At 39.1% G+C, this 27,892-nt stretch overlaps 1 protein-coding gene across 4 annotated transcripts in view; it reads left to right on the forward strand.

The window, feature by feature from the left end:
• sdk2a (sidekick cell adhesion molecule 2a) overlaps positions 1–27,892 on the forward strand; it is a 148,009-nt gene that overhangs the window by 111,347 nt on the left and 8,770 nt on the right. For 2 of the 4 annotated variants that reach the window (XM_058375865.1, XM_058375856.1), the window contains exons 16-42: positions 3,439–3,579; positions 7,126–7,307; positions 7,563–7,678; positions 7,881–8,076; positions 8,154–8,252; positions 9,406–9,597; positions 10,356–10,477; positions 11,045–11,154; positions 11,233–11,383; positions 11,579–11,816; positions 12,245–12,360; positions 12,466–12,655; positions 12,754–12,852; positions 12,977–13,171; positions 13,708–13,909; positions 14,001–14,104; positions 14,516–14,586; positions 14,701–14,836; positions 16,432–16,488; positions 17,793–17,894; positions 18,021–18,136; positions 20,075–20,261; positions 21,154–21,291; positions 21,750–21,932; positions 22,025–22,150; positions 22,939–23,103; positions 23,225–23,365. In XM_058375865.1, coding sequence (XP_058231848.1) covers positions 3,439–3,579; positions 7,126–7,307; positions 7,563–7,678; positions 7,881–8,076; positions 8,154–8,252; positions 9,406–9,597; positions 10,356–10,477; positions 11,045–11,154; positions 11,233–11,383; positions 11,579–11,816; positions 12,245–12,360; positions 12,466–12,655; positions 12,754–12,852; positions 12,977–13,171; positions 13,708–13,909; positions 14,001–14,104; positions 14,516–14,586; positions 14,701–14,836; positions 16,432–16,488; positions 17,793–17,894; positions 18,021–18,136; positions 20,075–20,261; positions 21,154–21,291; positions 21,750–21,932; positions 22,025–22,150; positions 22,939–23,103; positions 23,225–23,365 — 3,875 coding nt within the window. The remainder of the gene's footprint in view (positions 1–3,438; positions 3,580–7,125; positions 7,308–7,562; positions 7,679–7,880; positions 8,077–8,153; positions 8,253–9,405; positions 9,598–10,355; positions 10,478–11,044; positions 11,155–11,232; positions 11,384–11,578; positions 11,817–12,244; positions 12,361–12,465; positions 12,656–12,753; positions 12,853–12,976; positions 13,172–13,707; positions 13,910–14,000; positions 14,105–14,515; positions 14,587–14,700; positions 14,837–16,431; positions 16,489–17,792; positions 17,895–18,020; positions 18,137–20,074; positions 20,262–21,153; positions 21,292–21,749; positions 21,933–22,024; positions 22,151–22,938; positions 23,104–23,224; positions 23,366–27,892) is intronic. The other 2 variants (XM_058375873.1, XM_058375881.1) reach the window with 2 other exon arrangements.

Genomic DNA, 27,892 nt, shown 5'->3' on the forward strand with positions numbered 1-27,892 from the left:
GAGGAGAATGTGTAGTAGTGTTAGTTTTTACACTTTCATTTTTAGTATTTTGTACAAATGTGGTGAAATGCTTTAAGGCACATTCCTAGGCTGATTTTTGTTCCCAGTCCACCACTAGCACTGGGTGGTATTGTAGAGTTTTAAAAGAAATAAATAAATAAAAGATGGATTAATCAGATACTGGTACTGGTTTACTGGTTGTAGATTTAAAAGGAAATAAAATGTCCAACTTTTAAGATGGAATGTACTTCTAAGCTGCAGCGACATGTATGTGAACAATTCTCTGGCCAAAGCATATTGTTTCTGTGAAAAGACAAATGTGACAAATTAAGCATGACACTACAAATAAATCTGTCCCTTCTATTTGTCCCTATTTTGTCAGGCTTTGTGCAGCTTGCACAATAGCTAACTGACAAGGCTGGGCAATACAGCAGAATTGATGTGTCAGACATATTGGCTCATCAAACAGCAGTGTCCAGGCATGTAGAAGAAAAAGCCGAGACTGTTCATGACAGTAAGAAATAAGAATCCAGGAGACTGCAAGAGACTGTGAAAATAGAAACTAAACCTATTATTGCAGCAAATGGACACAATATCCAATATCACTACTGACTTCCAAAAAACATCATGCTTGTCATGCAACATTCACGATAAAGACAATGATTTCAATCTTGGGTTTTATTTGTGACTGCTTTCACAGATGGTGTTTTCAAAACGGTGGAAAATCTGGTTGCAGTTTGTTACACTGCTTTTGGAATTGACACACCGCTTTTGGCACAGTGGGATGTATTTATAACAGGCTGTGCTGCCATTGTTATCACACTTCAGAGGTAGTTTAATTGCAAAAAGTGTCATTAATGTTAGCAAATTCACCCCCAGAACACCCAAAGTGGCAGAGACAACAGCAGATGTATAGATAGTGATGGTGTAATCTGTTGTCATGTCTCCGGCCACACACCAGGTTGAAGTGGCACAAATCCAATTTTCTGCCTTAACACAGATGACATGGATCTGATTTTTTTTTTTTTTTCAGGACTGTGTGGACACAAAACAGACAATCTTTTTACACAAGCCACTTTGTTGTCATCTTTGGGTTTTTCTTCAGCACACTTGCATACACATGTATAAATCACTGTCATCGTCATCATCCACTGTTGGCAACACGACAAAATAACAAAAGAGGACAGCAACAACTGTGAATATATTCTGTGGAAGGATGCAGAAAGCTAGTTTACTTTGTTGATGCTTTGGGAATTGATTTTCGTTTTCTTTTTTTTTAAGAATAAAACCAAGCAACTCACCAAAATCGGGTATTCAAACAATTGCCCAAGAAAATCGATGTGTGCGTGTGAGATTTTTTTTCTGGACAGGTAGGTTCACGTTAAAGGCAGATATGGGTCACTTGACGTTACGAAAGTAAACCATTACGATAGATCTGGGCAAAAAAAAAAAGGGAATGGATTCATTGTGCAAACACTTTTGTGTTCTGTTTCTGGTTCCTATACTTCATTCGCAATGCTGGTATTTTACAGTCTGTGTCAAAGAGATAGCTTTGATAAATATTGTAACAATACTTTGAGAAATCTGAAGGACAAGCCATTGTTCCATTGTATTGACGAAAGCAAACACACTATTTTATAACATAAATGCAACACTGCATTATGAAGAGGCGCTTACAATGTGAATGTGGCCCAGGAGATGCAATGTTACAGCAGGATGACCAAATCATTGTCTCCTTTGCCAGCAATGCTTACTTTAAAAAAAAAGAAAGATGATGTATAACCATGAGTATGACTCCATGCCTTCCTAATTAGTTAGCCATTATCACATCCTCCATCAGCCAGAATCTACTGCCAACTCCAACAGCCGGCCCTCCATCCCCAAAACAACCCACTCGAGTTCAAAAGCTAACTATTCACACTTGCTCTTCAGTGTAAATCCCTCTCACTATAGCTACGTTGCTAAGTCTTGTTTGTGACCTTCAGCCTATGTTTCTAAGTCTTTTTTTGCCAGTAGCGCTCTCCTGTGTATGACTTTTGATCTTTTTGCCCTTTGGATTTTCCTTTTGTGCTGCAGCTGTGTTTTTGATAACTCTGTTGTGTTTTTTAGATTTGGCCTGGCTACTTCACTTCGTGTTTTTTTGCCTGGCTATTTCACTTCAGACAACATCAATTGTTTGCTCTGACCTGCTTCTTTTTTTTTCTTTTTTTTTAAAAGCACATTATTATTTTTTAACCCCTGCATATCTTCAGCATCTAAGTCTGACAGCCATTATTGTGACATGACTCATAGTCTTTCTTTGTTATGCTTATTAAATCTTTAGTCCGTTCATGTTACGCTGTTGTTTTTATGTATGAGAATGCTTCTTAAGCGTAAACATGTTATATAAAACCCTCAATTAGCTTAATTGTGTCATTTATTCCAAGCATATTGTGTCTAAGGATTTGTTCTAGCCTAAGCAAATAGTGTCACTATTACAATTGAACTCAGCTATTTGCTTCCTTTAAAATAAAAAAAAAACAAAAAACTTTTTTGTATGTTTTTATGGGAATTTTGATCTGCTGAGATGATTGGAAAATATTGCAGATGGGTCCAGATAAAAATAACTGCCCGAGCAAGCAGAAGTGGAAAAAGTGTCTAAGGAAGCGGGCTGGCATGGGGTTAAACAAATGTTTTGAGTAAAACATACTACATGAGTTCTTTTAAGAAAAACAAGGCTTCGAAATATTTAGCAGGAGATGCTGATGCAACTCTCTGCCAAGTACCAGACTCCTTAAAGGCAAAGACAGACAGTGTAGAGAATTCTTTCAAGTTTTGCTGCTCGCAAACCTGCACAGTTTCACTGTAGTGCTAACGCTGACATGCAGTTCACACTATGACTTACACACCAATGTTACCAAACACTCCCACCACATCTACATTCTCTCAGACCAGAGGCTATTCTCTGTCCGTGAACAAAGTCTGTGCGAGTGACACGACTACGCAAAGTGCAGTGCTTCTGAAGCATTCGCCCTTTCATCCCAACCACCACGTTTTATCTCCGTTTCAGAATTTTCAACACTCGCGAGAAATCAAAACATTAAACTGAATTAAAGTGAAGTTGGCTGGGTTTCTACTGCACCACACATACCGTTTTCGTTCTCAGTGCCTTTGATTATCACTGTTCTTGGCTACAGCTCATCTCTCTGGGTCTTCTGCTGAGAACTCTGATCATTGCTATGGACCCCAGCAGTTTGTTTGAGCATGAACCAGATAAAGAGATGATCTGTCTTTCTCTGGCATTTAAAACAGACATACTGCTAATACTAAGTCCAAGTCATTATCTTCCTATGGAAGTTATAAAACTGTAAAAAAAACCTTTTTGAACACTTACACATCTTCATTTCTTCTTTGTCTCTTTGTCTTCATCTCCTACTCCAAATTCTTGTCCTTTATCAGGCTGACGTTACCCGAGGAACCACCCAGTGCACCTCCTCAAACAGTCATCGCCAGCGGCCGCACTAATCAGTCCATCATGATCCAATGGCAGCCTCCTCCAGAGAACCACCAGAATGGCCTGCTGCAGGGCTACATTATCAGGTGAGACACACACACAAATGCTCACACTGCCAAAACCACTCCCGGCCCACCACCACCACCCGGTCAGCTTCAATTCATCTTCAAGTCTTGTGCAGAAAGTCAAGCAGCCATCCCTGCAGGACGTATAATGCACAGCAGTAAATTCAGCACTGTTGAATTAACACTTCCATTGCTCATTCGAGAGCGGTTGAACTCTACGCGGTGGAAATTGAACTTGAACGCTGTTAGAGCTAATGTGACCCTAGTGATTTTACAACGTACATAAATATGACGTAAGACATATTCACAACCCTGCACATCCCATAAGGCATTGTTTCAATTTCAGAAGTGAGGTGCTACAAAGTTGCAGCCCACAACGCCACCTGCCATTTCATCACACATACACCACAAGCCTGAAAGCATTTAAATGTACTTCTATATACATTTATAGAACTTAAACATAACCCTTCTTATTCTCATGTAGCCATAGCTGCAGCACATTTCTAATGTTAAACTTAAAGCCTGCAAGATTGACTAACTGTAGAAAAAGCCTTTATAATTGGCACGTACCCAGAAGCAGAGCGAAATTCTTTCTTCACATAACCCAACTTTGAAGGTTAGGGTAGGTTAGAGCACAGGGTCAGCTAGGGTCAAGCTTGACCCACAATAAGCAACCCAGACCCTTAACCACTTGAGCCAACACTGCTCTAGTTAGTAGTCTAACTAATAGTACTTCATTTAGTCAAGTCTAGGTCAACACAAAATGTGTTATTGTTAATACAATTCAATACAAAAAAGTACTATGCTGTCTATTACATGTGCGTAGCAATAACATCATGATTTTAGGAAGCTAGCATCCTACAGGAGCATAAAAAAAAATAAATTACATTCATGATAGCAGCTACAGGTGGTACAATGACACAGAGGGCAGCGTTGTTGTTTCTCAGCTAGCTCCAGGGTCCCTGGTTTGATCCTGAGCTCAGATTGTTGTGTGTGTGGATTTTTACATGTCCACAGGGGTTTCTCACAGTTTCCCCTCAATTCCCATAAACATGCCGGTGGGTGATTTGGCTACTCTAAATTGCCCTAGGTGTAAATTAGTGTTTAAATGCGTTGCACTAATGAAAACAAAACAACATGACCATTATAAAATCCCATAAGCTGAGACCAAATATATGAAAAGCACAGACAGACATTGTGTTTGGCTTGTTACCTCCCATGCAATGAATCCAGCCACGGAAAACTGCTCCATTGCATGAGTCAGTGCTAATGTGTTGTTCAGCCATTTCTAACTGCCCCATACCTGCAACCAAATCTGTCTCTTCACTGACTGCCAGTGGACCACTTTATAAATTTTATGGTTGTTTCAGTGGACCCATTATGCAGTTAACTCTGGTTCTTGACTCTCCTTCTAAATCTCATGGCTGTCAATATACTGTAAATACATTATGTTGAATAACTATATATACAATGGCTGATAAACCGAGTGTAGGAGGCCATCTGTGATTTGTGTCTTTCATATAATATTCTCAGCCTTTTTGTTTTTCACATTCAGCTAGTACTGATACTTATACATTCAGCTAGTACTGATACTGATACATTCAGCTAGTACTGATACTGATACATTCAGCTAGTACTGATACTGATACATTCAGCTAGTACTGATACTTATACATTCAGCTAGTACTGATACTTATACATTCAGCTAGTACTGATACTTATACATTCAGCTAGTACTGATACTGATACTGATACATTCAACTAGTACTGATACTGATACATTCAACTAGTACTGATACTGATACATTCAGCTAGTACTGATACATTAAACTAGTAGTGATACTGACATTTAACTAGTACTAATACTGACACATTCAGCAAGTACTGATACTGACACATTCACCTAGTACTGATACTGATACATTCACCTAGTACTGACACTGATACATTCACTAGTACTGATACTGACATTTAACTAGTACTAATACTGACACATTAAACTAGTACTGATACTGACATTTAACTAGTACTAATACTGACACATTCAGCTAGTACTGATACTGATACATTCACCTAGTACTGATACTGATACATTCAACTAGTACTGATACTGACATTTAAATAGTACTAATACTGACCCATTCAGCTAGTACTGACTGATACATTCAGCTAGTGCTGATACTTATATATACAACTAGTACTAATACTGATACATTCAACTAGTACTAATACTGATACATTCAACTAGTACTGATACTGATACATTCACCTAGTACTGATACTGATACATTCACCTAGTACTGATACCCACACATTCAACTAGTACTGATACTGATACATTTACCTGGTACTGATACTTTCACCTAATACTGATACTGATACATTCAGCTAGTACTGATACTGACATTTAACTAGTACTAATACTGACCCATTCAGATAGTACTGACACTGATACATTCAGCTAGTGCTGATACTTATACATTCAACTATTACTAATACTGATACATTCAACTAGTACTGATACTGATACATTCAACTAGTGCTGATACTTATACATTCAACTAGTACTAATACTGATACATTCAACTAGTATTAATATTGATACATTCAACTAGTACTGATACTGATACATTTGCCGAGTACTGATACTGATACATTCACCTAGTACTCATACTGACACATTCAACTAGTACTGATACTGATACATTCACCTAGTACTCATACTGACACATTCAACTAGTATTGATACTGATACATTTACCTAGTATTGATACTGATACATTTACCTAGTACTGATACTGATACATTTGCCGAGTACTGATACTGATACATTCACCTAGTACTCATACTGACACATTCAACTAGTACTGATACTGATACATTCACCTAGTACTCATACTGACACATTCAACTAGTACTGATACTGATACATTCACCTAGTACTCATACTGACACATTCAACTAGTACTGATACTGATACATTTACCTAGTACTGATACTGATACATTTACAGAGTACTGATACTTTCACCTAATACTGATACTGACACATTCAGCTAGTTCTGATACTAACACTTAATAGTACTAATACTGATACATTCAACTAGTACTGAACTGATTTTTCAGTACAAAGCATTGACCTAGTGTAATAGAAACTGATATAGTGGTGTAGTGTACTTCACTTGGATTTTTACTTAAAATTGCCCTATACATGGTGAACACTAGGCCCATGACAGTTCTAAACACTTGCATGCAATTGGAGCTAATATTCGAAAAGCTACTCAGTTGTATTTCTTACACATCCACAAAACAATCATAGACAAATTAGATCTACAGAAAGCTACCCATAGTTTAAAGTCAATATCTAGTCAATACTAGGCGCCGTGTTCTGTCTTGTGGTGGTCTCTCAGCTCAGCTGTGGATTAGAGAAAGCCTTTCAAATGAGTCAAATCAAAGTTCATCTACTAGGTTTGTTTGTAGAGTTTCAGAATATATGAAAAGTATTTGTTATCAACTTGTAAAATTAGATTTAAAATGTTTCATCTGATTGCTTCTGTGTCTCGCTTAGATACTGTCTCTCAGGTCTGCCGGTAGACTGTCAGATGAAGAACATCACAAATCCAGACCAGACCAACCTCCTGCTTGAGGACCTGATCATTTGGACCAACTATGAGATTGAGGTGGCGGCCTACAATGGCGCTGGTCAGGGTGTCTTTAGCCAAAAGGTCACAGAGTGGACCTTACAAGGGGGTGAGCCCTGGCACAGTTTAGTCATCAATTAAATTGATGGTTGCTGTCATATGATACGAAAGCTTGTTAGCGGGAATTGGCCAATGACCAAATTGGAAGAAAACTGAATAAAAATCCAATGCATCCTGCAGCCAGACACACTGCTTATCCAGAATACATGCTGCACAGTAATTATTAACAATGTTTTTGTACTTTTTTCCTAAATTCCCATTTTCTGATGCATTTCTTCTGTATTTCTCATTCAATGCGGTACAGTCCCCACAGTACCACCAGGGAATGTCCAGGCAGAGGCCATCAACTCCACAACAGTTCGCTTCACATGGAGCGCTCCAAGCCCACAGTTCATCAACGGCATCAACCAGGGCTACAAGGTGATCCATCATTCTGCTGCCCTCTAGTGTTCAGAACAAACAAAATCACTGTTTCTGTGGTACAATTCATCTCAATAACGCCTCAGTGACAGCTGCACAGCACATATTGGCATTTTCTCCCAGGGGATTGAGATGGACGCTGTGCCCTCTGATCTCTTTTTTCTCACTTTCTTTTTTCAAACTCATTGCAATCTGCCCCCAGCTGCTAGCCTGGGAACCAGGCCATGAGGAGGATGTGGCCATGGTGACAGTGAGACCGAACTTTCAGGACAGCGTTCACGTTGGTTACATCTCTGGGTTGAAGAAGTTCACTGAGTACTTCACTTCGGTGCTGTGTTTCACAACACCCGGAGACGGCCCCCGGAGTCTTCCGCACCGTATCCGTACCCACGAAGACAGTGAGTGTCAGTTTTAGACTGAATGCATAGCTGTTTTTTTTGTGCTGTTGTACTGAATGTTCTAAGTATGTTTCCAGCCCCGGGGCCTGTGGGTCACCTCAGCTTCACCGAGATCCTGGACACATCCCTCAAAGTGAGCTGGAAAGAGCCACATGAGAAGAACGGCATTCTGACAGGTGACATTATGCTTATGTGCATACAAACACTAGACACTGCATACAAATCATAATTAAAATATTGAGTCAAAAATATAATACTGTGAGAATGATACATCGTGTAATCACGATGTTTCACTCCTGTGCTGTTCCTTTCAAAATGTCAGGGTCTTCCCTTAACCATTTTTCTTAAGCATAGATAATCAGAAGGAGTCACTGTCATAATTATATATCTAGAGTAATGATTTCTTGCAGATGATCGACAAACTTAGATCTTTTTTTTTAAGGTAAAGGGGTACATGATGGGAAGTGAGAGTTCCAAGAGCTATAATTTTTTAAACATCAGTAGAGCTAGGGTGCAGATCTCTGGGAGATCTGTGAGTGTGTGTGTGTCTGTCTGTCTGTCGGTCTGTCTGTGTGTGTGTGTGTGTGTGTATATGTGTGTGTGTGTGAGAGAGAGAGAGACAGAGAGACAGAGAAGGCAGCTGGATTTTACTTTATTCCCAATCCATACTGATAGAAATCCTATGTTTGCCTGTGCAGTTGTGACTAGTGTTAGTTCAGTTGAGGATAGTGTTGATTAGGAGGTGAGAGCTCACAAAGGAAAGTGCAAATCAGATTCTCCAAATAAACAGAAGTAGTGACAGCAACTGACAAGGCGAAAAATATCTGCTTACATAGAGGTGTCAAACAGGTGTGTAACATAGACATAACTCTGAGTACAAAACAGGAACACAAAGACAGATAGTACAATCAGTGCGATCAAACAGCAAGCATAAATGTCAGCTTCGGTTAAAGTTAGACTCTACATTAAAAGCATAAATGTACTTATTTCTACCTGAAGTGAAGTTAGAAGGTAGAATTAGTTTGATTATTAATCTGGCTGTTTACCGTAGTGAAAAAAAATCACATTTATAGAGTCCATTCAGACTGTAAAGGTACAGTTTGAGATTACAAACTGGATTTATTTTGCTTATTAAGCTTTGATCACACTTCCTCAAAGACCACTGGTCATTTAGGTATATGATTAAAATATTTGTATCTAATGCTATCTGTAAGTCATAGAAATATCTTTTATATTTTAACCTCTTTTTTACAAATCCCAATTTACAAAAGTAGAACATAGGATCATACATATACATGTATATACAGTATACATGTTTGCTTCTTGTAGGTTACCGCATCTCCTGGGAGGAGTTCAATCGCACCAATACACGAGTCACACACTACCTGCCCAACCTAACACAGGAGTACCGTGTCACAGGCCTGACTGCCCTCACCACCTACACCATCCAGGTAGCTGCCATGACCTCCAAGGGCCAGGGCCAGCTCTCCTCCTCTACTATATCCTCTGGAGTGCCACCAGGTCAGCCCTAACTCTCACAAACAGCAACAAACATGTGTTACCTCATACATTATGTGGCCAAAAGTTTACTGCCACCTGACCTTCACACCCCAATGTGGTTCTTCCCCAAACTGTTGCCCTACAGTAGTATAGGGATGTCTTTGTAGGCTGTAGCTTTACAATTTCCCTGCACAGGTACTGAATTTGGAACAGGATGTTCAAAAAGCACATACACCGATCAGGCATAACATTATAAGCACTGACAGGTTAGGTGAATAACACTATTTATTTTCTCATCATGGCACCTGTTAGTGGGTGGGATATGTATTAAGCAGTATTTTATCATCGAAATTGATGTGTTAGAAGCAGGAAAAATGGACAAGCATAAGGATTTGAGCGAGTTTGACAACAGAATCAGAGCATCTCCAAAACAGCAGCTCTTGTGGGGTGTTCCCGGTCTGCAGTGGTCAGTATCTATCAAAAGTGGTCCAAGGAAGGAACAGTGGTGAACCAGTGACAGGGTCATGGGTGGCCAAAGCTCACTGATGCACGTGGAGAGCGAAGGCTGGCCCTTGTGATCCGATCCAACAGACGAGCTACTGTTGCTGAAATTGCTGAAGACGTTAATGCTGGTTCTGATAGGCAGGTGGTCATAATGTTATGCCTGGTCGATGTATGTATGGTGAAGGTCTTTTGCCCCTATAGTGTATTTTTATGGGTTGTGTTAATCACTTTTAAATACCACATTTTTAAATAGCACAGTTCCTCTGTTCTTGCAGAAATGCCTGGGCCACCCACCAACATTGCCATCTCCAATATTGGCCCACGTTCTGTGGCCCTACAATTTAAACCTGGCTATGATGGCAAGACCTCTATCTCCCGCTGGATAGTGGAAGCCCAGGTAATAATATTGGTATTCATGGGATGCTGTGACATGAGATTTTTCTCAACACAGCAGAGCACATTTAATGTTCCATTGTGCTTGTTTACCTTTTAACTAATAAGGTGAAAAACATGGAGAAAAACAAGCTCGGAGGACAGAATGTTGGAGGATAACTGAGGAGACGTGAAAGTGAAAATATTTAATTGTCAATATTCCAACGTTCCAATATAAATGTAATTTAAAAAATAAAAAATGGCTATTTTGAAGAAATTCTCTAGTATGCACTTGTGTGACAGTCCAACTGGAACTGGCTTCATACATTAAAATCACTCAAGCAGCCACTGTTTCACTGATATCTGGCTTCAAAGTTATAGCAAAGACAAGCTAACAATTTTTAATAAACATGAGGATTATAACAAAAAATAAGCTAATCCATCAATCTAGCAGCCTAGACTACTTACTTAGCTCTGAACAGCATGTTTTCTGTTAAAGAAAATATGCTTAGTGTGAAAGTACCTGTGATGAATCTGCCTCAGTGTCTGTGTATTAGCTCAGGACTTTTTTATTCCATTCTTTCTCTAACAGATCGGTGTAATCGGAGAAAATGAAGAGTGGGTCATGGTCCATCAGCTGGCTAATGAGCCTGACTCACGTTCTCTCATAGTAGAGGGTCTCAACCCATACACCTTTTACAGGTACACACACTTCTCTCTGCAGCAGCTGTACACACCAGTGCCTTCTGCTCACTCACTGCTCACTGAACTGTATTATAGGTTCCGAATGCGTCAAGTAAACATTGTGGGTACCAGTCCTCCAAGCCAACCCTCTAGGAAAATTCAGACATTGCAGGCACCACCAGACATTGCACCTGCCAATGTCACACTCCGCACAGCCAGTGAAACCAGCCTCTGGCTCAGATGGGTGGTAGGTGAACAATCATGTCTGACTGCACTTAATCCTCTTGCTCTATTCTTTGTTCAGCAGATCCTCAGTAGATACACGTAATCTTCTCTTTTTTTATGCACATATTTTAAAACATTATATATTAAGCCTTAAAATACACAATATATGTACAGTAATTGAGAATGATGTTTGATACAATAGTGTAATGTGTTGTAGCCTCTGCCGGAGTGGGAGTACAATGGTAATCCGGAGTTGGTGGGCTACAGGGTGCAGTACTCGCGGGCTGGTATGAAAGGTGGAGTTCTGTCCCACATCATCCCTGACAGGCTGGAGAGAGAGTTCACTATTGAGGACCTGGAGGAATGGACTGAGTACGAAGTGCGTGTGCAGGCCATCAATGGCATCGGGGCGGGACCATGGAGTCAGCCAGTTCATGCCAGAACTAGGGAGTCAGGTGAGAAAGTCCTTACTTTTTTCCTCTTTCTTTTTTTATTTATTTTTCTCATATTTTTCGCTGAGCCATTAGTAATGTGAACAAAAATGACAGTGGCTTTTACACACTACAAATAATGAAATCATACTAATGAACATATCATAAACATAAAAATATGGACAAACTTGCACAATAATTTCTAGCTTGAATTTTCTTTGGCAGATATTTTTTCTTTTGTAAAGCATTTCTAGAAAGAAGCAATAGCATAAATAAAAATCTCTATAAGTAGGCTTATTAAATGCAAGTTTTATAATAAATATGTTTGCCTATACAAAATATTCACATCTGATAAGATATTATTATAGGCAACATAACCCCATTATTTTTTAACTTAAATTTTAGCCACAGAAATATTAAGCTATAATTTTTAATGTGGATTTTGGTTGCAGTGCCTTCTAGTGGACCAGCAAATGTCTCTGCCTTTGCCACAACCTCCAGCAGTATCCTGGTCCGGTGGGGTGAGGTGCCAGAAGCTGACTGTAATGGACTCATTCTGGGCTACAAGGCACTGCAGATGTTAACCACTTCTTTTTTTAATTATTTTTGAGTAAAACGCTAGGACTTGTTTGCTTAGGAAAGTGTATGAGTGTCTCCACTCTATCTCTAATAGGTAGCATACAGAGAGAAAGACTCAGATTCAGCATTCCGCTTCTGGGTAGTGGAGGGGAACACCAGCCACAGTGTCCAACTGACCGGTCTAGACAAGTATGTCCTTTACGAGATCCAGGTTCTCAGCTTCACACGTATAGGAGACGGCGTACCCAGTTCACCCCCACTCCTGGAGCGCACACTGGATGATGGTAAGAGACTCTAGATATATTTTCCTTTATGGGAAAATTGCTTTGTGTAGTGTTTCTTGATGTAACTGTGCTATAATTCATTGCTTCATTACTTGCAGTTCCTGGGCCTCCAGTAGGAATTCTTTTTCCTGAGGTCAGAACCACTTCAGTGCGACTCATCTGGCAGCCCCCTGCTCAACCCAACGGCATTATCCTTGGTGAGTTTGTATCTATGATTATACCAATAATCATATATCCCAAAACCAATAATTGTTATTCCATATGTTCTTTTATGTCTTGAATGATCGTCCTCTTGATCAATGTGATTTATATTTCTTTTAGCTTATCAGATCACTTACCGGCGAAACTCCTCCAACAGTAATTCAGCTATAGTGGATGTGCTCAGCCCCAGTGCACGGCAGTATACAGCTAGTGGATTGAAACCAGAAAGTGTTTATGTGTTCCGCTTAACGGCTCAGACCAGAAACGGCTGGGGAGAAGCTGCTGAGGCTCTGGTGGTCACCACAGAGAAGAGAGGTGCGCAAAGCAGACATACTGAATATTAAAATAAGGACTGTCAACAAATTAAAATAGCTCACAAAGGCGTAGCTCCTAATTTGATCCAGAGTTCAGGTTACTGCCTGTCTGGAGTTTCATGGGTCATATGGGTTTCCTCCAGTTTCCTCCCATCTCCTAAAACATGCCAGTAGTTGGATAGGCTACTCTAAATTGCCCCTAGACATGGGTGTATGTGTGCATAGTGCCCTGTGATGAACTAGAGTCTCATCCAGGATCTGCTGTACCAGTTATTCAGGAGTCTGTGCAAAATAAAGCAGTTATTAAATAGGAATTAATGATGTTTTTTTTTGACATTATGACACCAAGCTAGCCTTTGTTTAAATCCCTTTACAACATTCTTCATCATATTTTTTGCTCAATAATTTTTGGCAAGAATTTGCTGTAACTTTAGTAGCCCTCATTTAAATATACCAGTTTTTCTTATATGTACATCACATATTTAATTGTTATGATATCCCACCAAATAATCATGCTGTTAACCTTTTCCCTCTCAGCTCGCCCCCAGCCCCCGAGTCGCCCCAGAGTGCCTCAGGAGGATGTGCAGGCTCGTAGTGTGCTGCTTTCATGGGAACCTGGCAGTGATGGTTTGTCCCCCGTGCGCTACTACACTGTGCAGTACAAAGAGCTGCCCAACATCAACTGGATCGTCCACTCAGCATCAGTCAATCATGAGGCCAACTCCTATATAGTGGACAAGTAAGTCAGCACTCTCACCTCACTAGTCTATTGCTGTCAACAAACACAGAAGTTTTGAGAAACCTGACCAGAACTTATATGCTCTTTACAGACTCAAGCCATTTACTTCATACCAGTTCCGTGTTAAGGCAACAAATGATATAGGAGACAGCGAGTACAGCGAGGAGAGCGAGGCTATCACCACTCTGCAGGATGGTAAAGTTCACCTCATTCTTTCTGGGTCGGAATTAATAATGAAAATCTGTAACTGAGGTAACTAGGCATCATTAGTGCCAGTAGTGGAATTGTAGAATGAATATCTGATGTGCGGGATGATGTGTGGGAGAACATCTTCTCTAATAGATTTCTCATTAATATGACTCTGAACTTTACTTAAAAATGGTAAAACATAATCAAGCTTGCTTTACTGTTTTTATTGGTTATCAAATGAAACCTTGATCTTTATCTCTATATTTATATTAAGTTTGTTAAAATTGTTAAAAAATAATTCCTTAAAAAATTAAATAGATTGTAACTGTGCTCACAATATCTTCCACAAATATATTTGAGACCCATGCTGCAGTTGTGTTGAGTTGTATTTCAGGAGCTATGTTTATGTTCTCACAGCACCAGACAAAGCTCCTACAATCATCTCCGTCACACCACACACTACCACCTCTGTGCTGCTGCGCTGGAAGGTAATGCTTACACTGCATCCCTTCACTGTTATTCAGGGAATTGCACTACTAAATATCAAGTCAATAAAGGATTTGATAATTGAACCTGATGATCTATTACGCCCTAATCTGCAGACCCCCTCCGAGGAGCAGATCAACGGCATCCTGCTGGGCTTTCGGATTCGCTACAGAGAGCTCCATTATGATCGCTTGCGCACTTTCACTGTCCGCACCATCAACAACCCAATGGCGAGCTGGGCAGAGCTCACAGGTGAGTCAGAACTGAACCCGGCAGGACGAACATGTCTTCATAGCCTCGTTGCTTCTCAAGTCTTTCTCAAGTTTTTAGTCATCTCCAGTTTATTCTTTCTGACTGTATTTCCATCAGAACATTATAGAAATCTGTCATTTAAAAAATAACACATAGTTTGTCTTGCTTCCTAGTGCCTTTCTCAGCCTATAGTTATATTTATGTATGTGTAGCAGCCTGGGAAAACCCAGCATAGGGCCAAATTCTGAATTATTGTTGAAAAGTGTATTATAAAGGTAGAAAATTGCATTTAAAGATTAGATTCCATTTCCACTATAAAACACCACATGTAACTCTATATTTATAATCGAATCTAAGAAAAAAAACCATACTGCTGCCTCATCCACATCAGCCTCTGTATCATCACCTGAGGTAGAAGTCACTCGTAGCATTTAAACATGGAACTCAGGTCGTTTCTTCACTGCAGTGATCACTGTAATAATCACGGATTCATTCAGTCATCTCTGCTCTTTTGTTTCAATTTCTTGTTATTGATTTAAACATTTTAAAATCTTCTCCTGTCACCTGTACAGCATGTAAAGACTCTCTTCTCTGTATTGATGATGATGTGACAGCACAGGAACATTTGGACAGCTGGTATCTGATTACAAACTGAATTGCTTAGGCTCATGTCCATTTCACTTTGGCATGCAATGATGCAAAAAATTAGATCAAATCCTGATAATGATTGCATGTAAAAAAATAAAAAGAAGCACAACTAACTATCAAGGTTTTAGACATCTTAAGCAGACTGAGTGTTTCAGCACTGTGGATGTTAAGCTGAAGCACCTTACCCGAAGTGATCTTTGCAGGCAGACAGCCAAGGCGAGATTCAAAATCAGCATAAATGAAAAAAAAAATCATCTAATTTCTGTAAAAATATTTTTTTAGATTTTCTTAAAATAAAGATGTCAAAGTTTATTACTAGACAAAAATGTTCAAAAACCAAATCCATTGGTTATCCATTTGCAAGAATTTTGCCGCTGGGACATCCCAGTCCACCATGCACATTGGCTAGATGGGTTTTCTGTCTGTGTGAGTGACGGAGAGAGTGACAATTCTGACATTTTGCTTTAGACCCAAATCAACAGTGAATAAAAGTGTCATATTTAGTGTCTACTAATCAGGGCTGAACCTTAGGGGTAAACTGCATGCTGCCCCGAGGCCCAGGAGATTCTGGATTGTTTAATACTTAAGTGCTTCTATAACTCTGTGATACAAACACATGCCACAGAGCAGTGTGATGAATAAAATAATAGAATCTCTTTCTCCCAAACTTATTTCCTGGGTTTGTGTGTAATCCTGGGCTTGGCACTGCTTTGTCTCATTAACAGGCGAGTAATCAAAGCTGTTCCATGGCTCAAGGCTTTGTGCTTGTTTCTGAGGTTGGACTACAGCCACAGCACAATCCTGTGCCAATAAGCTGTTCTTACAGCTTGCAGCTTTTCACTAATGCACTAATCCAAATTCTTTCCTTTTCTTCTCTCTGTGTTTCACCTACTCGCTGCTTGTCCTGCTTTTCCTGGTTTGACCTTTTCTGCTCCTGCCATTCTCAGCTCCCTACAGTATCAGGAACCTGAATGAATCGTCACTCACCCAATATGAACTTGACAGTAAGTCTCAAGCCTGTCCCTCTGTCTCTCTGTGCCTTCGTCAGCATTTCCACACCACTTCTTCATCCTGACTAGTTTCTGCCAGTCAATACCCATGTTTTATTTACGCTCTGACAGAAATTACTTCAGTCTGGAAAGCTGCAGCAGAAAATAACTTTTAGCTGCAGATCTTGACATCTGCAAGAGAGTAATAAAAAAAAAGTAAGTGTTTGGTACAGGTGTACTGTGCTGACTGAGTTTACAATATATAAATATTCTGACACATTAGAAAGTCTTGAGCACAGCAGAAAGTTAATATTGCGGCTAACATCCCATCACAATAACATTAGCGTTACGTATGTATAAACTGAACTTTTCACTGCAAATGAGACAGAAGGGCAGCTGGCAGATGTGTAACACGTTTATTCTTACACAATGTCATATATCGCATAAAGGTTTTGGTTTTTTCCAAAATGTTTTACAATTAAATGTTATGGTAAAAATGTTCAGGATCAAGTTCATTAAAGATTTTTAAAAAGTGAAATATCTACATATTTTAGATCTTAGAGAATCCGTTCTGATAAATTGAACACTGAAATGTATATATGATGAAACGTGGTTTTAATCGGCTGCAACTTTTTCTCCATTAGGTTTATGTGCATCTATTAGTTACATCATGAGATTAAGAGATTGATTAATGAGAAAGCTTCAATGAGAAACAAAATGATAAGGTTCTGTCTGCATTTTTATTTGATTCAAAATTTTGCTCTTGTACATTTGAAGTAACTTTAAGCGTGGGTTAGCTTGAGCCAAAAAAGTAGATTTCTATACTTTCTGTAGTCTTGCTAGATGAAGAAGCTGACAAAAATATGAATTTTTTGCTATTGTATTTATTTGTGTTTGTTAGAGGTAGGATTTTCAATTTTACTATTTTATTATTTTTTAAAAAGGAAAGCACTAAATACAATTGAGATGTACATTTGTTTACAACTTCACCTGTCATTTCAAATGTTATGTTTTTGAAGGCAAATTTTACCCCTAGCAAGTTGAAAACAAAGAAAAGACCTTTTATTTCTTTCTGAAAAAAGTACATTTATCAAATATGCCACAGAGCAAATCATTTTATTTATATGACAGGTTTATTCAGGTAATTTGTCAGCTCCCAAGCTCCACAGAATGCCTAAACTTTGTTGCCTCATATTTTAAAACAGCTTTTTACCCAGACTGTAATATTTGTAAAAGGTCACAATGTGTCGACACTAAAATGTTCTTCTGCAATATTAAAGGTGTTTTTTTTTTTCGTGTGTTCGTTTTTTCCATTGCAGATCTGAGTAAACACAAGCGCTATGAGATCAGACTCAGTGTGTACAATGCCGTTGGGGAAGGGCCCATCAGCACACCACAGGAAGTATTTGTAGGAGAGGCAGGTGAGCATTCAAGTGAACTCACAGGAAGACCTATGACCGCTAAAGAAGTGAAAATCCACTTGAAGTCAGAGCTTTTTTATTCACCACTCTATAGCCGAGTTTGATATTCATTTTTGTATTCGCTAGTGCCCACTGCTCCACCTCAGAACGTGGCTGTTCAGTCTTCTACTGCTACCCAGCTTGATGTCACATGGGATCCTCCGCCGCTGGAAGCTCAGAATGGAGACATTCAAGGCTACAAGGTGGCTGCAAGTTTTATATCAACCATAGAACTTTATGACCTTGCAAGCACTTCATTTAATAACATTTTTTATTTTCCTCCGGAGCTCTCTTAAGGGAAAATTCTGACCTTGCAACCTGTTCATTTAACATCTTATCCTCAGCGAGCCTTTTTATACCGTTGTCATTTGCCTTGAAAGCTGTGCTTCAAGAGCTGAGCTGCTTTACAAAAAACCTGCAATAGAATTTAATAGACCTTTATCTAAGATTTGTAGTAGTGTGTAGGTTGAAACTATTCCCTTCTCTGTGGAATTTTGGTTGGATTTTGTGCTAATTTTAATCCACTTTATTTTGCCTCTTTTTCCTTTTGAGTGCCTGATTAAATTGCAAAGCAGTTATGCAGTAATGGCCAGTTGTGATATTAGATAGGAGGCGAAAATCTAATATCTATCAGTAGCTCAATAATGAAACGATTAGAGTGGAGCAATGCATTAAATCACGATACCATAATTAGAATGATATGATACATATACATAAAGGTAGATTGTGATTCATGATTTCCAATTTCTTTGTGCTTTACGTTTCTAATGATGTACTGGCTTATTATTATGTTTCCTTCGAATATCAAATAGGATAAACAGCAAAGCTGTACCAATTTTGTTCAAACCATATTGAGTTCTGCCGTGTGTTATTTACTGTCATTTGTACTTTGTGTACATTTTGGTGCAAAAAAAAAAGAAAAGACTGATGGAGTAAATTATCCCCTTGATTTCTGTTCATTACAGCTATAACTATTATATATTTCATATGTACCTTCTCGATCTTTTCTAATAATGTCATGGATACTTTAGTGAAATGAACTGAAAATTATCCCTAAATACACACAAAGAGACATTTTATTCTATAATCATGTGAACAGGACTGTATAAATCTTCAAGTCTGGGCTAGAAAGAAATCAGGCCAAGCCTTATGTTTTCATACCAGTTTTTTGTATTTATGTATATAACACCATATTTAGAGCGTTTGTGCTAAAATATGGCTGTTGTACTCAAGTCTAGTCTTGAGGCATTTTCTGCATTGTCTTGGACTTAATGGCTTTTTTTGTTTTGTTTTTGGGGGGTTTTTTTTGTTCTTAGTCTCCAGAACAAAGAGTCTTTTTCATCTTGTCATTTCTTTGCAGATGCACAGCATTTGACAAGAAGCAATTCCTTCAGCCTAATCACTATCACAATGCTTAAACGAAGACAAGTATTTGATGTAAAACTTGATTTGATCCTTGACTCAGATGGACTCAATCATGACTTGACCTTGACTCCCTTATTACTCACTCTTCACTCAACCTCAGCTAATCCTGGTCTTATACTTCTCTTGGACTTGATAATGGTGGTCTTGAAAACACCCCTAGTCCAAATTAATCCACTTTAAGGCATCTGTTTAAAGCAAATCATCTAATGCGGATGCCAATAATTAAACATTGTATTGATGTCTCTTTATCTGACAGGCAGACAAGGGGCTTATCCCTGCTAGTCCATTTATATCAGACACCCTGGAGTCAGGGAGCATTAACAGTAATAAATAGTTATAATAAATAGTCGTGTCTTGTGTTATAATGAGTCAGAGCTTTGGTCCATTTAACATTTATATGGGCCTTAGGCGTGTGTGATTCCTCTTAAGCCAAAATTAAACTATAATAGCCCAGATCCATATAATTATGCATGTTCATTCTACTAAAACTATTTATGGCATTGTTTTTCCAGCTAATGGTTTAGAGGAATGAATAATGTATTGTTTAGCATTTTTCTTTCCATATTTGTTTTTAATCATTAAAATGATTTTTTTTTTTTAAAGGGGAAATTAAGCTTAATGTACAGGTTAAACAAACTTCAAATTACAACACTAACTTTTTTATTCATCTGAACCTTGAATACTGATGGTCCAAATGACCCTGTTTCCTTTCACAGATCTATTACTGGGAGTTCCAGCTACAGAACGAGACGGAGAGACTGCGTACACTTTTCCTGCCAGAGCTGGGGGTGAAGCTGAAGAACCTGACAGGCTACACCACTTACATGATTAGCGTGGCCGCCTTCAATGCAGCCGGAGATGGACCACGCTCTCCTCCCACCAGAGGGCGCACTCAGCAAGCAGGTACACCACCAAAACCAACTGCCCTTCTGACCACCAGTATGACTCTGAAATAGTACACTTTGAGAATGAGAAACTGTAAATCTTTTCTGCCCATGTTCTTCCCAGAGTTTCCTGCTGCTTAGATTGTGAGTTTTCAATACAAGAGGTCACATTTTTCTGATTGAAAAATCACTGCTACAATATTGAAGGACATGAAGGAAATGTCATCTTAAGGTTCTTTTGGGGTCGTTTTTAATGGGATTTGACAGTTTCAGGGGGACTTTTTGGCATATTTGGATGCGAAGGCTAGAGAGAAGGAAGCATATGACAGCATGGTAGTGGGAATTTGATCAGTTGGGCAGCATGTGGTGTGGGTTTTGGCAGGGCTGTACAATAGGAGCTGTGTTCTTGCTTCCCCATGCTCTCCACTAGGGTCTTAGCAGAAAAAGAGCTTTTTTAAAGTAAATTCTTTTAGCCGTTTCCTCTCCCTCAGAGACTTTGACAGTGTAGTAGGGAGGTGACGGCCATCATGGAGTTGAGATCCTGGGACATCAGCCAATACAAGCCTCTCTATTTCTTTTTCTAAAAGAAATTGGCATTGCTGAAAGATTAGAATGATCCAAGCTAAAAAGAATTATACACTTCTATAACAAATGTGAAAGTAGGTTTAAACTTTTAAGCCCTGCTTAGTGAAGTCTTTGGCTTGTGCACAAGTTCTCTATCTGCCTAAACCAAAAACACTGAAAGCATCATCTAATATGTACAAATTCTATTTTCTCTCTTGAACGCAATCTTGAGAGTACTTGAGCTTGGGTTTACATGAAGATTGTCATGTCCTGTTTGTTCAAAAAAATCAATACAGTAATGAAGTCTCTATCTGTGGCTATGTGTGTGTGTTTTTGTTCCTTTGCAGCCCCCAGTGCTCCCAGCTTTATCCACTTTAGTGAGCTTACCACTTCTTCTGTCAACATGTCCTGGGGAGAGCCCAAACATCCCAATGGCATAATTGAGGGCTACCGTGTGATCTATGAGCCCTGCTCACCCATCGATGGTGAGAAACTCTAACATATTTACAGAGATATATTACACTTGATACACAGAAAATGTAGGCTTAATTTGAACGTTGTTTTATTTACTAAAGCTTTTGCTGAAAATCAGTCCATGCTGTGTTCTGTTCTGTGAAAGAAAAACGTGTAATAGATGGCATACCTTAGCTAATTTTTGCCGTCTGCACCATGTCATGTCATGCCATTAATCAAGCCTTGTTTTAAACACATGTTAGGGAATGGATTCCTGAGTAATTATAGGAATAAGAGAATTAGGGCCTAGGTTTGTGCTTTAGTAAGAGTTTGAGAGCGTTTTAGGTCTAGGAGAGAGACAGTGAAGCTCTATTGTTTACTCTAAACTCAACCTCCATTCTTTATCATAGTACATGCATGTATGTGCTGGATGTAAGCTTTTCTTCTCTCGCTTTTGCATGTATCTAGATTTGTAGTGTCTCCTTTACAGATTCCTCTCCTCACACTTCAGGTGTCAGTAAAGTTGTTACAGTGGATGTAAAAGGCAGCGCCCCCCTCTGGATGAAAATTAAAGACCTGGCTGAAGGGGTGACCTACAACTTCCGCATCCGTGCCAAAACCCTGACCTATGGGCCAGAGGTGGAGGCCAACATCACCACAGGGCCAGGAGAAGGTTCAGCTTTTGTTCTGGTTTAGATCAATTTTTAAAAGTGGTTCCCAATCTTGTATTTCTCTTACTGTTGTCGCTGTTGTTGTTGTGTGCAGGTGCTCCTGGGCCTCCAGGTGAACCATTTATTTCACGATATGGCACGGCCCTCACGCTCCACTGGACAAGTGGTGACCCTGGCAGAGCGCCCATCACACGATACGTCATTGAAGCCAGACCATCTGGTACATCCTAAAATAAACAGCAAAGTGGACCAAGATTCAGAAATATTTTCAAATCAGTAGAACCCAGATTTACACTGCAAAATGAATAGAGTTTTATGTCCATGCACTCAAAACATTAAATGGAAACTGCATAAAAGGCTATTATAGATTAAAATATGTGAGATAAATTGTAGACCCTTTCAGCCTTCCAACACTGATTTCGTATTCTTTACTAAAGAGAGTTATTATACAGATTAAATATTCATGCCTAGACATGAATAAATAATAAAAACCAGAATCACTAGATTTTAATCACGTTGCAATTCATGTATCTAGAAAGTGAAAATGGTCAGAATGTTAATGTTCACAGTTTTTACCTTTTCAAAAGAATGGACTGTATGGTCAGTGTTATAGATTTAACCAACTAATGGTGTCTGACCTAAAGCAAATTAATCTCATTTAAATGTAAAAGAGAAATTAGGACATCAGCAGCCATGTTGATATGATGTCATATGCTGAACCTTCTCGGAATTTCATCAGGTTTTTATTTTTTCTTAGAATTTGTCTGAAGTTGGAAATTTTCAGGGTTTTTTTAGAGCTTTAGACAACATATATTTTAGTAGAATATATTGTCCTGGTAATGAGCATGTGTTAACAAGTAACAGTAGATCCCTTTGAAAAATTAAACCACATCATCTGAGGACCTGATTTGCTGGTTGAGAACCAGTGTTCTGGTATATAAACTTTTATTTTGTCCTACTAAGTTTTGGAGTAGGATTAATAACTATACACATTTCAATTATCTACAGATGAAGGATTGTGGGATATCCTGATCAAAGACATCCCTAAAGAGGTGACATCATACACCCTAAATCTGGACATGCTGCGTGAAGGGGTCACCTATGATTTCCGGGTCATTGGGGTCAATGACTATGGATATGGCTCTCCTAGTGCTCCCTCACCTTCCATAGCTGGTGAGGAAAGTTAGACTACCTTAAGAATTTTTAAACTTTTAGACTTTTAAATTTTTCTCAATGTTTTTATATGTTTGATTACAAAGTCTCATTGATGTGGTATTACTTCTTGAATTTCCAGCTCAGAAAGCCTCCCCATTTTATGAGGAGTGGTGGTTTCTGGTGGTGATAGCACTCGTAGGACTGATCTTCATCCTCCTGCTTGTCTTTATCCTCATCATCCGTGGGCAGAGTAAAAAGTACACCAAGAAGACTGACTCAGGTATAACAAAAAGCAAATCAGCATTCTCGTCTCAGTCTTACACTCCTACAGAAAACACAAATTGATGTATGCCATAGGTGTCCAGCCTTACTCAGCAAGGGCTGCATCGACTGCCTCCTGATTGTTTGGAATGAAAACCTGAAGCCACACCAACCCTTTGTGGATAAGATTTGGACTCCTGCTATATGGTTTGGGAATGTCTTGTGACAAGGCTGTGATCCATTGGGTTGCAAATATTATGATGCCTTAAAGCAACATGACTAGCTAGGTTTATCTACTGAGTTACCATTTCTTTTCAAATCTGGGGTCCTGGGGAATCATATTTGAATTACAAACAGAATTTCATTTTACGGTTGTCAGTAAACAAAGCTCTAAGGTTTCTCTTGCAAAGGTAAGCGTAATTTACTAAATAATTTACTTACTTCACTAAATATGCATACATTAGCACAACAAAACCTCTCTGAAAAAAAGCTTCACTTAACAAATCTTCTTCAAAAGCATCATTTTCTCTCTTTCTCTATCTGTCTCTCTCATCCACGCTCACTCTGTTAGTACATTTATTTTATATTTCTGTGATGAAAGCTTTAAGAGATTAGCTAAAACGATAGCTAGGAATAGTGATTGCATTAGTTCATTAACAGCTCCAAAGCTCCATTAGATTAATATGAACTCTGCTGTTAGTGTTTTGACTATGGATTAATGGTTTAACTCAAGGCCACTGTGGAACATGTAACAGCTAAACATAAATAATACAGCTAGCTTATCTTAGCTAGCTAGTTTACCAGATGCCAGAATCTGTATATCCTGTAACTGGCTATTTGTGAATTCTAAATATGGTTGTTTAGATATTTTTTTGTGTTTCCAAAAAGAGAAGAGAGAGAGAGAGAGAGAGAGAGAGAGAGAGAGAGAGAGAGAGAATTAAGAGGAGATGTCTGAAGTTGCTTCCATGACAAAGCAAAAAATTCATGGGCACCAGACATCTAATCACACCAGATCGATAAGCCTAGTCTGCTTGCTTCTCTATGAATTATTTAGATATTTCCCAAAGGTTAGTACATTTATGGCATTTGGCAGACGCCCTTATCCAGAGAGACACTATCAATGAAAACATCAATACTGGTTCACTAGGTCACAGACTAAGGATACCTAACAGTCTAGCAGCCTAAAACTCTGCTGGGAGCAAACATGGGAAAAAAAAGTGCTAGTTTAATTATTTCTTCACCCGGTATTTCAAGACAGCCAGTGACTCAGCTGTTCAGACATCTAGTGGACCCTCATTCCACCACATAGGTGTCAGAACAGAGAAGAGTCTTGATGAATACCTTTCTCTTACCCTATCCACTAGTAAACTTTTTATTTTCTTCTGGAAAACAGCACAGGATAACACTAGTGTTACTGAATGTCAGTGTGAATGCCTTGCAAGACACAAATCACACTGCTTTAATAGAGGTACTTTGGAGGCATTTTATTTTACATTTGCTTTGACCTGGGTTGTTGTAGCTGGCAGTAGTCTTAGGCAGGTATTCGGTATAAAATATGATCTCTTTCAACCTGCACTCCATTTTAGTGGCACAAGGCTATTAGTGAAAGTTCCAGCAGGACTGATTTTATTGACGAGCCACTCAGTTCAACCAAATGGCTCTGGTATTTTTTGCTTTTTGCTTGTAAAAAATCACCTTTCCTCGTATCTTATCAGTAATCACTTACATTACAGTCCCTTCTGGGATAAAACTAACCCCATACGGTCTAGGGCTTTATTAGTGTTCCTATATACTTTATAAGGTTTATTTTTCACTCTTGGCTACTTCAGAGAAACTACAGTGTAAACAGTGTAACATTTTTTGAGAGTAAAAATTGTTCCTCTATCAAAATTACAGCCAGGATTAGATATTTTAGCGTACTTATAGGGGAATAATGTGAATTATAACTGTAGCAGAAAGCAATGCATACATCAATCATCTGAAGCCATTTGATATAATTACGTTTCTACGTTTTGCTAATGATTTTCCTATTTCAGAGCCACAAATTCCAAAAGCCTACTTAATATAAATCAAAGGGTTTTTTTTAATTTTTTTGTTCTTTTACGGTATATAAACTGTATAGCAAAATGTGTGCAGACACCTGACCATCACACCCACAAGTGTTGTTGAACTTCCATTTACATATCTAGTCCTCCTTTGCTGTTATGATAAGCTCTACCCTTCTGGGAAGGCTTTCCACTAGAATTTGGAGCATGGCTGTGGAGATTTGTGTTCATTCAGCCACAAGAGCATTAGTGAGGTCAGGCAGTGATGTCGGATGAGGATGCCTGGGGTGCAGTCAGCGTTCCAGTTCATCCCAGTCTGGTTTAGTAGGGTGGAGGTCAAGGATCTGTGAGATCTTCCATTACAAACCTATAAAACCATGTCTTCATGGAGCTCACTTTGTGCACAGGGACAATGTCATGCTGGAACATGTTTGGGGCTCTTAGTTCTGATGAGGAAAAATTTGTCATACAGCATACAGAGTTGGCAACACTTTGAGGAAGAGTCACTGATGGGTGTGATAGTCAGGTGTCTACATACTTGTACGTTAAACATTTAGTAACTCCACCAAAATGTTCCAATTAGACAGAACAGACTGCATGTAATTATTCGCTGACCAGACAGAATATAGAATTTACCTGTCTAACATTTGCATAATGTAGGCTTTTTTCAGACTTTTAATTTGAATTATTAAAATAATACTCTTACAATGCGCATCGTTTTTTAATGGGCACTCAGATACAGAAAATGCACCCACACCTAAAGGATAAGCTGACCCTGCACCTATCTGGTTACAACACACTTTAAGTGCAGTTCATTATTTTATTCATGTAAAATTTGGTCTTCAGGAGAAGCAATGAATCAAATGCTGTCTGAACCTACAGTCTACACGCGGGGGGAAAAAAATTTTACCTTAGAGGAAGGAACGCTTGGATTAATTGATTAATAGTGTCCTAATTATATATTTAATATTGTCCTTCAAAGAAATTATATAGTTTGAGAGCAGAGAGAGTTACAAAGACTCAAGAGTTACAAAGAAAAGTATTTACAGTGTAAAATCTAAATTTCTGCCTGATGTTCTATTACGTATTACGTATTATCTCACTATCTTACAAGACAAACAGACTTTTCTTCAAATCGAAGGTCAGAATCTTGCATAACCCTGACACACGTTTGTTTTCTGCAAACCCCGCCTCACATGCGTAACTCACAGGCAACTATACAAGGAGTCTGGAAGTCTGTAATTACGCTTGTATGAAAAGCTTGGTGTTAACTCCTCACTGTATGCTTGTGACTAGTGACAGTTGTGTTAAGCTTGTTGTGAGCAACAGTTGTCACGCTCACAGAGGCTAATATTGTTGTTGTGTGAAGAGGAATTCAACATGTAATTATGGTTTTAAAAAAAAATGTGTTCCACACATGTGGGTGTGTCATATACAGATTTAGGCTGCAGTGCCACACCCGTGTCTGTGCCAGTGTTCAATGTTGTCCCTACTTTACTATTGTAGTAGGGCATCATTTATGCTTACAGCCGCCTGAACTCCACCTTCTGTCTCATTGTATCCTGCATGGTCAGAAAAAAGGAACTGTACCTTTTAGGAAATGGACATTTAGACTAGGTTGTACTGCAGCCTAAATCTTATTCCGGCTGCTGTACGTACTTGAGCGTCAGGAATGAATGACGTACTTCTTGAGTGTACTTTAACTTTCTTATCTGTAGGTTTTTTCAGACAGTATGTATGCAGACAAGGCTGAGATTATCATGGAGAACAGCTCCACATACACTCCTGTGAGGTCAGCATCCAACAAAACAGGACTTAAGCATTTAACGGAGTGTAGAGTGATTTAAGCACACACAGATTTCCTGAGAGAAACCACTTTGTCTCTGTGCATACACATGCTCTACAGCTCTGAGAGTGAGAGTGATGATGGAGAGGTGTGTGTCTGTATGAGAGAGAGAGAGAGAAAGAGAGAGAGAGAGAGACGGGTCAGCATTTCAGTGTTCGGTGCCAGGGTTAGAAAACAGAGCTGCGGCTGGGTGAAAGAGCACAAGGGAAGTGCTTGTGTGAAGCACAAAGGGCTGCTCTCATGGTTTGGCCTCCCCACTCCACCCCTCTCTAGCCCTCCATCCGTGGTCTGCTCATCTGCCTCTGACGCCTGTTTGTTTTAGCTTCGTCCTGTCAGCCCCGCAGGCCTGCTGGGGGTGAGATCACATGGACAAGCAGAACAGGGTGGAGAGGTCACTGGCCACAGCTCTACACCTCCCTGGAATCACAGCTCCAGTCACACCCGTGTGAAGGTCAGCTGTCTGGTATCTTTATAGGCGTTTCCACTAAAGTTCTGGAAGTTTTTACATCGCTGGACGATATGACAAAAATGTTTGACATTTCTATTATACATAATATGCAACATGATATATGGGTTTACTAACTGCAACTGTTGCTTAAAACAATAAAACAAAAAGATTTTATTTAATGTCTCCAAACATGTTTATTAAATTGTA

Source organism: Hemibagrus wyckioides, linkage group LG02 (assembly GCF_019097595.1).
Source record: "Hemibagrus wyckioides isolate EC202008001 linkage group LG02, SWU_Hwy_1.0, whole genome shotgun sequence".
In the NCBI taxonomy this organism is placed as follows: Eukaryota; Metazoa; Chordata; class Actinopteri; order Siluriformes; family Bagridae; genus Hemibagrus; species Hemibagrus wyckioides.